This window comes from Mustela putorius, unplaced genomic scaffold, assembly GCF_011764305.1.
Source record: "Mustela putorius furo isolate JIRA1106 unplaced genomic scaffold, ASM1176430v1.1 tig00000743_pilon_pilon_pilon, whole genome shotgun sequence".
Taxonomy (NCBI): Eukaryota; Metazoa; Chordata; class Mammalia; order Carnivora; family Mustelidae; genus Mustela; species Mustela putorius.
Genome location: NW_025421464.1, coordinates 1,781,271 through 1,791,983, shown reverse-complemented (window position 1 = coordinate 1,791,983; position 10,713 = coordinate 1,781,271). Strand labels below are relative to the sequence as shown.

The following is a 10,713-nucleotide window of genomic DNA, read 5'->3' as shown; positions in this document are numbered from 1 at the left end:
CCCACTCAGTTTCCAGGCCAGTGCTGGACAAAACAGCAAGCCCCTGCTCTCTTGGGGTTCATAGCCTGTGCTCTAGTGGGGGTCCAGTGACTGTCCCTATCCCTGCTTCTCTTCTGTAGAAGGTGTGGTGTTAAGGAGTTAGAGAATACTGGATTCAAATGCCAGCTTTGTCATTGACTAGCTGTGTGACCTTGGGCAAGTCACTTAACCTTTCTGAGGCGTAGATTCTCCATCTATTCAAAAGAAGCCATGAAAGGGCGCCTGGGTGGCTCAGTGGGTTAAAGCCTCTCGCTTTGGCTCAGGTCATGACACCAGCGTCCTGGGATTGAGCCCCACATCTGGCTCTCTGCTCGGCAGGGAGCCTGCTTCCCTTCCTCTCTCTCTGCCTGCCTCTCTGCCTACTTGTGATCTCTGTCTGTCAAATAAATAAATAAAATCTTAAAAAAACAAAAAAACAAAAAAGAAGCCATGAAGGCCTGCAAAGCAGGGTTGCTCCAAGGAGTCAAATGCAGAGAGAGAAGGCTAGTTGTCGGGCGGCTGACATGGAGAGTGGCACACAGTAGGTGTCCTCTCACTTGGGATCCTATGGGTGGGAGAACATGCAGTAGGCTACCCCAGCCTCCAGAAGACCTGACGGTCCTAGGCTTCGCTGGCCCAAGGCTGCGGCTGATGGGGAGCCTCAGTTCAGAGTGATAATCCTGAATCATGTCCAAACCCTTACTCTGCGCTAAACTCTTGGAGGGTGCTGGATGCTGTGTAAGGGGGCCTGTGGCCTCCTCACCACAGTACGGACAGCTGAAGGGTCGCCAGCTCCAGTTTAGAAGTGGGAAACTGAGGCTCAGCCAAAGTCAGGGACTTGCTTGAAACATCTCCTGGGGGAGTAGTGGGGGAATGGCTCTGCCCAGATGGCTGTCCTTCCCACACCAGTCACTAGAGGGCGCTGATGCTCACCATAAACAGTTTGACGGTTCTCACCGCCTTCCAGCAGCGGCCGTCAAATGCCCTGGAGCTAAGAGGGTAAGAATTGTTTGACCCCGGGGTGCTGCACCCTGCTGGGAGTAGAAAGTAGACCCCCAGGCCTGAAAGAAAGAGAGGAGAAAAGGGGAGCTGAAGGTGGGGGCTTGAGGACCCCTGGGGCTTTTCCCACTGAGAGGGGGGCCCATTCTCCAGCTCACCCCTTTGAATCTACCTGTCTAGTCTCTCTCCTCAGCGTGCGTCTGTCTATCTGTCTGCCCTCGATCTCTTGTGTCTGTTCTGTGTCTCTCTGCATCTTCCTCTCTCACTCTCTCTCCGTACACTGATTTCTCTCCGTGATTCTTTCTCTGTGCAGTGTGTGCGTGTCTGGCTCGGTGTGTCTCTGTTCCTTCTGCCTCGGCTTTGTCTCTCTGAGTATGTCTCTGCCTTCACAGTTCGTCTTGTTATGTCTCTCCCTCTCTGTGTCTTTCTCTCTGGTTTTCACGGCCACTGTCCCTTTTTGTTTCTCTGTCTCTGTCTCGCTCAGTTGCCTGTCCTGTCCCTCGCAGCCACCACCGCCCAGCACATGGGGGCTCTGGATCTCGGTCCCTTTCCTCCTATCTCCTCTCCCCAGGCAGCAGGCTCACAAGCTTCCCAGTTCTGGCCTCCCTGCCCGCCCCTCTCAGGCCTGGGGGGAGGGGGGGCGAGGGAGGAAGGGAGGGCAGCCTGGTGGGCCCACCCCTTTTTGCCTTTCCAGGCTGGGAGGCTGGGCCAGTGGGCCTTTTAACAGGCACCGGGGAGGCTGTGCTGGGCAGACACCAGCTCCAGACTTCGGTGCCTGGCCCCTCCGTGGTCCCAGCAGCCACCAGACCGGCCAGCCCAGCCCAGCATGCAGCAGCAACAGCCCCTACCCGGGCCCTTGGCCCCCGCGGCCGAGCCGACCAAGCCCCCCTACAGCTACATAGCTCTGATCGCCATGGCCATCCAGAGCTCCCCCGGTCAGCGGGCCACACTCAGTGGCATTTACCGCTACATCATGGGCCGCTTCGCCTTCTACCGCCACAACCGGCCCGGCTGGCAGAATAGCATCCGCCACAACCTGTCGCTCAATGAGTGCTTCGTCAAGGTGCCCCGCGATGACCGCAAGCCGGGTAAGGGCAGCTACTGGACGCTGGACCCCGACTGTCACGACATGTTTGAGCACGGCAGCTTCCTGCGCCGACGCCGACGCTTCACCCGGCGAGCAGGTGCCGAGGGAACCAAGGGCCCTGCCAAGGCACGCCGCGGACCCCACCGAGTGGGCAGCCAGGATCCAGGAGCCCCCGACGCCTTGACTGGAAGGCAGTGCCCATTCCCGCCAGAGCTGCCAGAACCCAAGGGCCTAAGCTTTGGGGGTCTACTAGGGGCCTTGCCAGCTAGCATGTGCTCTACAACCCTGGATGCCGGGCCCCGGCCACCCACGGAGCTCAAAGAGATGCCCACACCTAAGCCTGCAGGCCTGGGGGAGCTCCCTGTGGCCCCCTCGTCTTCCCCCTGCCCAGCATTTGGTTTTTCTGTGGGCTTCTCTGAGGCCGAGGGCTTTAGCAAGGCCCCCACACCCATCTTGACCCCAGAGGCAGGCATTGGAGGCAGCTACCAGTGCCGGCTGCAGGCACTGAATTTCTGCATGGGGACCGATCCAGGCCTTGAGCACCTCTTGGCCTCAGCAGCCCCCTCTCCGGCACCACCCACCCCTCCAGCCTCACTGCGGGCCCCACTGCCCCTGCCAGCTGACCCCAAGGAACCTTGGGTTGCAGGCAGTTTCCCTGTCCAGGGAGGCTCCAGCTACCCACTGGGGCTGACCCCCTGCCTATACCGGACACCAGGAATGTTCTTCTTTGAGTGAAGCCAACCTGGCCTCGGGCAGTCCCTGCGGGGCCCCCCTGCCAACTACACCCTCCAGGCTGAGCCTGACTCAAGGATCTGGGGAGCTTTCAAGGGACCCAGGCCTGGCAAGCCAACGAGCGGGACAGGAAGCCAAGATTGGAGTAGTGAACACTCAGCCAGCTCCCGGGGCCTCTGGACAGACTTGAGGGAGAGGGGAGGCAGGGCCCTCTTGGGATTTACTCTGTGGCTCTCAGGGCCAATAAAACCAGTGTGACGGTGAAGGTCAGCTTCATGGATGGTTGGGGGCTGAGGGCCGGGGCGCCTGGTTCTGTGTGCAGTGGCTGTGGTTGTGGGATTGCGGGGACCCTGGATGGAAATGTCCCTTGTGAGACTTCTTTCTCCTGCTGGGGACTTTCTCAGGGAGTTTCCCAGGAAGGTGGAGGAAGGGGGAGCAGGGAATAAGGAAGAGAGGAAAGTATGGCCAAGAAACACCCAGCAGAGGGTGGCGCTGGGCTGGCCTGAGGGGTTAATTCTCCAGTCCCAGGCTCTGTCACTCTGCACCGCCCCCCCCAATTTTGAGTCATCAGAATCACTGTGACCATGTGCGGCATTTATTCTGTCCTGAGCTTCTCTGTATCCTTTCACCGAGCCCTGTGCAACTTGGAATGTTATCCCCACTTTTACAGTGGGGGAAACTGAGGCTCAGAAAATTTGAGGCTCACTAGATCTGACTCCAGATGGCAAATGAGTGGCTATACGCCCAGCCCCTGGCCCGCAGTCTGAGTGAGGACACAGGGGTGGTGCACAGGGTAGGAGCAGAGCTGGGGGTGACGTCCAGAGCGGGAGGGGCTTTTATGAAATCCTGGAAGACCAGTACGAAAAAGGCACCCTGACCCCTTGCACAGACAAGGAAAGTGAGGCTCAAAAGGCAGGCACCAGTCCTCTTGTCTGCATTCCCCCACATGAATGGGAATGTGGAGCCCCCAGTTCTGAGCCCTCAGTTCTCCAAAGGCCTCCTGATGACTCTTTAAGAAAGCATTTCTGTCATGAGGGGAGTGGGTGGCTGTCCTGTGTATAGATCAGAAGTGACGGAGCCCTGACCTTTGGCCTCTTCTAGCCTCCCCCTTGGGCAGAAGCAGGAGAAATGGGTATACTCATGGCCCCTATCAGAGGAACAGACTCAGGGACCTGAAACCTCCCCGTCCCCACACCTTTCAATACCAGAGTCGCTGAGGCAAAGGGCTTCCTTCTGGAGCCTTGGTACCTCCATCTGGATCCTGGGTCGAGGGAGAAAAGAAAGAGGCCAGGGATACTGGGGGAAGCCCCTTTCTGGCATTTGGTGTAGGGGCCTGATGGGTCTTCTGTCCCATGAGGTGACACCCCGGCGGCTGGAGACCCCTTGGTGGGGCAGATAGCCCAGTCCCTCCAGAGGCCCTCACTCAGGCAGGCGGCCATGCTGATTTCAGTCTCTGCTGCTCCTTCCTCTCTCAGCAGGTCCCCTGGGGCCTGGGCGGAAGCGAGCCCGGCTGGACAGTCCCCACTGTCTGGTTCCCACAGACTCTAGAGCCGGCCAGGGGGGAGGAGGGACCTGCAGGGTGGGGGCTCACTGTGGCCGGAAGGGGTTGGGAAAATGCCTGGCCAGCTGTGGGGCCCTTCCCCACCGCGCACGCAGGACCCCAACCCGGAAATCCATCTAGCAATGGGGAGAAGAAGAGAGGGTCTGTCCTGTCCCATCACACCCAGGAAGCCTCATGGGCGAAGAGTAGGGGGAAGCTCTGTGTGCACGGGGCATGAGGAAGGAGAGGCGAAGGAGATGCTTATGTGGGTTTGTTCCAAGGTGTGTGTGTATGTGTGTGTGTGTGTGTGTGTGTGTGAGAGAGAGAGAGAGACAGACAGACAGACAGATTGAGAGAGAAAGAGAGAGAGAGGCACAGAGACAAACAGTCACAGAGACAGGGACAAACACATTCGAGGGGTAAGTGTTCTTTCTCAGTCCAGTCAGGGAAAGAGGCCTCTCTGCCGGGCACTGTTCCCTGTGGCGCATTCCTGTGGAGACCTGGTGACCCCAGTCCCCTCCCAGCCTGTGTCCTGAGCTAGTAGGAGGATGGGGAGGCTGGACGCACTGAGCCCCCTCCCCGTTCCCCCCCCCCGCCCCTCCCATCCTGTTCCAGCCATCCTCTAAGGAGTTTAGCATCTGAACTGGGGTGGGGGCTTGAGGAAAAGAAAGCCACATCCGCATCATGCAAAAAGGGGTTAATCACAGCTGGTGCACAGACTCAGCAACAGGACTGGAGCCCTCTCTCCATGTCCCTCTCTGACCCCCCAGCATAGTCAAGAAGTGAAGACAAGTCCCCTTGCCTCAATTCCCAAGCAGGACCCTGGGCTCGGCGCCGGCCTTGGACTCGCTGAATGAGCCTGGCTGAGTGCCCATCTCTCTGGGCCCTGATTTCACTCCCTTTGCCCAGCAGGGGTTGGGAAAAGGGCAGCCTGACTCTGAGTCTGGGTCCCAGGGGAGGGTCTGACATGGGGGACTGCCTGGAGGGGATCCCATTCCCGGGGGTGCTGGACCAGGAGGCCCAGACACCATGATCTCATGTTGCCCTCTGCTTGCTGCCCAGCCAGGGGACCCCACCCACTGGGCCTCCTGCCCTCACATTCTTTCCATGACCAACAGACGCCCTGTGGCTCCTGCCCATCCACCCCCACCTGGGGTGGACAGTGCTTAGCAGAGATTCAGAATGCCTAACGTGGGCTGACCCAGAGAGAGTACCTCAGCACAGATTGACAGACCGAGGCCAGAGAAGGCAAGCGAGGTGTCCAAGGTCACACAGCAAAGCAGGAGCAGGTAACCGCTCTACCGCCTTAACTGTACAGCTCTTCCAGGACTGGGGCTGCCCCATCTGACTCTGCCTCAGGGATCCTCCTCCCTGGAGGCTTGTCTGTCTCCAGGAGGGGATTACAGCCCCTCCACTTTGTCCCCAGCAGGTTAGAGTGGAAAAGGGTGCCAAGTTGCCTTTCAGAGTTAGGCTCAATCAAATTCTAACATGGTAGAATCAGGAGTATTAAAGAATATTCCAGAATTTTTAATCACAGCAGCTTAGATTCTTGGAATATTAGCACTGAAAGGGCGTCTCCTGCCTGATTTCTGAATCCCCTCTACACCAAGTACCAAGTCATACGAGGTTCCCGGAAAGGGGAGCCCGCTGCCTCCAGAGGAGGCCCCTTCCCGCCCAAGCCTGGCAGCTCTGAAGTACAGTCAGGAAGTTCTTCACCTGCTGGTCCTCTGGTCTCTGCTCTCCCTGCCCCCAGGGAGGCCTCCCCCACCCACAGGGCTGGGCCTTCCTCAGACTCCCCCACCCTCCACATCTTATCTCCTGACACGACTCTCCCGCCCACCCGCTTCCTTCCCCAGTTTATGGCATTCCACCGCCCAGAGCTCTGGACACTCCCCACACCCAGACAGTGTCTCAGCCCAGGGCCTGGAGACCCTGTCCTGATGAGGGTGGGCCACTCTGAGGTGGCCACAGCGATGATGAAGAAGAAGGTTGGGTCAGCCAGCCTCCCATGTCTGCCTGCAGGGAGTAAATAGAACCTAGCAATCCAGTCCTCAGCCAAAACATCCTGTCCCCACGACACCTGGATGATTCCCATCACCCCCAAGGGCCAGGCTGCCAGAGGCAGTAGGTACAGGACTAAACTGAGGAGCTCTGGAGCTTAACTGCCTAGGTTGGGATCCTAGCTCCGTCCCTCCCCAGCTGTGCAGTCTTGGGCAAGTTGCTTCCCCTCTCTGGTTTTCCTCATTATAACATATGGACACTAATAGTTCACACTCCTTTGGGGCTGTTGGGAGGATGACAGGAGTTACTATTTGCAAAGTGCTTAGAACCCAGGCTGGCACAAGGAAACCACAATTTGTTTAAATTTTTTAAAAAGTTGGGTCCCAGGGGCAGGTCGCCTTAGTCTGATCTACCCCCCAGGGGAAGGTCCGGCTCTTGGGGAGGTCGGAGGTTGGGGGAGGGGAGGATAGAGGGGAAGGGAAGACTGTTACAGAGACAGGCTTGGGGCTCAATTACCAGCATCTCCACTTCTTTGCTGTGTGACTTTGAGCAAGTAGACTCACCTCTCTGAGGATCACTTTCTTCATCTATAAAATGGGGAGTAATATTTTCAACCCCCAGGACCCATGTGTGGGAAACCTAATCCCACACACAGTGTGTCCAAGTCAGCCAACAAGAAAGAAATCAGAACATAAGACAGCCCCACTGGGGGGCCTGGGACCCTCAGCCCCATCCCTCTGCCCCTTCCTTTGCACGTGGTAAACCTCTGTCCTCACACAGCAGGAGGTGCCTGATCTCTGTTCCTCCCCCACTGGTAACTGGGTGGTGATGGGGAGGCAGCTGGTAAAGCCAAAGGAAGTGGTTCCAGGCTAAAAACAGGTGGGGGAGGCCCATTTAGTTATACAGCCCGAATCCTTCCCGGGGGCCTCTGGAAAGGCCACGGCTGCCTCCTCCTGACCACTGCCCACAAGGAGCCCTGATCTGTCTTGGATACAAATGAGAGGCCCTCGAAGACAGCCAACTCCCTGGTGAGTGCTGTTTCTACCTCTGGGTCTTTGCACTTGCTCTCCCCTCCACCCGGAATGCTCCCTCCCCACTGGCTGACTTCACAACACGAAGAGGCCAAGTTAAGTATTGGCTGCTCAGAGAGCCTCCCCTCAGCCCCTTATCTGATTAGATGCTTTCAGATTTGTCTTCTCCACCAGGTACCTGTTGCAATGTGGGATTATGCATTCCTAGGTGTGTTCACTTTTTATTGTGTTTCTGCCTTAGACTATAAGCTTCAGGGAACAGAGGCTGGTCTGCCTTTTTCATTGTATCTGCTTCCCTAATCCAGCGACTAGCACACAGAAGGCCCTTGATAAAGGTTTGCTGAGTGGACATCAGGACTGATGGTCAGCCTCCCGTTCATCCCTTCACCATGGAGGAAATCTCAGAGAAGCCACCAGGGGCTTAGCAGCAGCCCACTCAGAGCAAAAGACCAAGTTAGGAGCCTGGACTGTCAGGCTACGTCCCTGCTAACCCTAGCCTCACTCCAAATCGCCTTTGCACTGTGCTTCCTTCCTCCTAGAACAACCTTCTACTAATAATCCCCAGGGAACCCTTTGATCTCTGTTCAAAATCTGTCCTGGGAGAAACCCTCCCAGACTCTGCCCCCACCCACCCCACCAATGCATTCTAAATTCACTGCTGCCCAGGTCAAAGTTCTCCCACCTCAAAGAAAGCTCCACAAGGCCAGAGACTTTTGTCTCCTGGCTGCTTGCCCCCCAGCACCTAGAACACTGTCTGGAACACAGTAGGGTCTGGAGACATAGTTGTGGAAGAAACAGCTGCTCTGTCCACATCCCTCATGTGATGCATGGTTCCCAGGAGGCAGGTAGGATTATTAACCCCCCATTTTACAGGCAGGAAACTGAGGCTCAGAGAGGGCAAATAAGTAGATTTGAACCCCATTCTGTGTAACCTGAGCCCAGTCTCTGTCATCAGCCTGTCCCCCTAGAGACACATGAGACCTGCATCTCCCTCCTGTTCCCCCCACTTCTTTCAACCGCTCCTCGTGAACCACAGATCTGGCCATATGCCTCCTTTGCTCAAAACCCCTTCATGTCTCCCTACTGCTCCGATTCAGGCTGGCATTTGAGGCCCCTGCCAACTTTGCCAGACTTATTTCCTACTTCATCATGGAGACTCCAAGTCAACTTTGCTCTTAGCTACCAGCCTTTGGACATACTATCCCCTCTGTCTGGACCGCCATCCTCACTCCATCTGGAAAAGGCCCGCCCCTCATGGCTCTCAGCTTCGACGTCACTTCCTGCCACCAGAGAAAAGAGATTACGGAGTTCGAGTCTCCTTCCCAGTCCCTCCAGCTTCACCCTAACCCCCAAGCTCCCAGCCAGTGGGGTTCCAGAGGGTATGAGCTCCCTGAGGGCGGGGACCATGACTCATTCACCTCTGGGTCCTAGCTTCGAGCCAGGCCCAGAGCAGGAGGAACTCGACAAATAGCTGTGCCATGATTGGTGGTGTCCAGAGTCACAGCACCTGCTTTGAGTTGTGACTCCGCCATTTGCTGGCTGGGGACTCCGGGACTTGTCCATAAACCCCCTGAGCCTCAGCTTCCTCAGCTTAATGAAATACCTAACAAAAATAACCACTCTTAGGGTGGGGATAAAATGAGTTCATAAGTGGAAATCACTTGCTACAATGCCCCGTGCTCGGTAAACAACAGCTATTAACGTGCGGAAAAGAACAGGTGCGTGGACAGCCACGCGAACAGGAGCTAGGTGTGGGTAGACCCATCCTTCAGGACAGCCCTGGCTGCTGGACACCCTCGGGCAGCCCCGTCCCTGGCTGAATCTTTTCCCACCACTGCTCTGTTGGGTCCAAGGTGGCCAGTGGAATTCAAGGCCACTGGACACAGACAGGAAGAGGCAGCGTCACCAAGCCTGGTGTAATCCAAACCAGATGCGGCCTCAGACCCCTGGGGGTGGTCACTGCGAGCCTGGCCAAGGCCCAGAGGCAGGAAATAGTCTTGGAGGAACGCTTTCTGGGCTGGAACCAGCCGGGAGGAGCTGTCCCATTGAGGGCGTTAACCCTTCTTAGCCCACAAGGGGTTACCCAGGACACCGGGCAGGGGAAGCTGGTGGAGCCAGCCCCGTGAGATGCAGTGCACCTTGTAGGCAAGGTGGCAGGGTCATCATTGTAATGCGCACCATGCAGAAGGGGCCCACAAGCAGGCACTGTGGTGGGCAGGCAACACAGGGCAAGGGATGGGGGATATTCCCAGCCTGGTACCCGGGACTTGAAGAATCACAGCCCAGAGCCTTGGGCCTGGCTCCGGCCCCAGCTGGCAGGCCCCAAAGGGCCATGGATTCACTCCCTCCATCAGGATGGCTCCTAGGGTGAAAAGGTTTATCCTGCGAGGTCACCAGGGATGGCTGTTCTAGGAATGATGGTAATGGGGCTGGGACTCAGGCTTGCGGAGAGGCAGAAACTCAACCCCACCTTGGGGGGTTGTGGCCGTGACATTTTCCTGCGTGTGCTCTGTGGCTCTTGAAGGGAACAAAAATCTCTCTGAACCTCCACCTCACCCATATTGTTGAGTCTATATCCTTTACCTCCAGGGACCAGGGGAGGCCAGAGGAGGCCCCTGAAAAATCAAAAAGAGCTTTCCAAGCTGTGCTCCAGGGAGGTAATAAGGACTGAAGCAATGATCAGCCCTGTTCCATGGTTCTGGGTGGCCTTCCTTCCTAGGAAATGTTAATTTGCTGTGTGGCCTCGGGCAGATTCCCTTCCCTTTCTGAACCTGTTTCCTCATCTGTGAAATAGGGTGAAGGCGCACCCTGTCCCATCTTGTGACTGTCACTATGGCCTAGGAGTGCCAGTGGAGAGCAGAGCCCAGATTGTCATTTGCATATTATAGAGCAGGAAACTGAGACCCGTGCTGAGAGTCAGGGGTCCTGGGTTCTAGTCCCAGCTGTTGTTCTCTGCTGAGGGACCTTCTTGGTTTTGGCCTCGGTTTCCCCAGCTGGATCCAGGCCCTGGATCTCTGCTGCGGCTGGACCTCATTTCCTCACCACCCCCCACCCCGCCCCACGGCTGTGACTCATCCCTCATCATCACGCTGTGTGGCCGAGGAGGCTTAGCCTGGGTGGGGGCCAGCAACACTGAGAGAACTCAGAGGAAACCACAGGCCTGGCCCAGCTGGCAGGTGGCGAGCAGGCGGGCAGGCAGGGATCCACAGCCCCGGGGGTCTGTTCTGCAAGCACATGTCCCATGAAGAACCCCAGTCAGGTTCCCCAGGAGTGTAAAACACCCCCTCCCAGGCTTAGACCCCAAA

At 57.1% G+C, this 10,713-nt stretch overlaps 1 protein-coding gene across 1 annotated transcript; it reads left to right on the top strand.

The window, feature by feature from the left end:
* The first annotated feature begins 378 nt into the window (after positions 1 to 378).
* FOXS1 (forkhead box S1) lies at positions 379 to 3,101 on the top strand. Its single transcript, XM_004746673.3, has one exon. It carries the CDS (start codon positions 1,844 to 1,846, stop codon positions 2,837 to 2,839), a length of 996 nt encoding a protein of 331 aa, XP_004746730.1. The 5' UTR covers positions 379 to 1,843; the 3' UTR covers positions 2,840 to 3,101.
* The last annotated feature ends 7,612 nt before the right edge of the window (positions 3,102 to 10,713 follow it).

What these genes read in the sequence shown, in the direction of transcription:
- FOXS1 (XM_004746673.3), top strand. Translation starts at nt 1,844, where the DNA reads ATGCAGCAGCAACAGCCCCTACCCGGGCCCTTGGCCCCCGCGGCCGAG.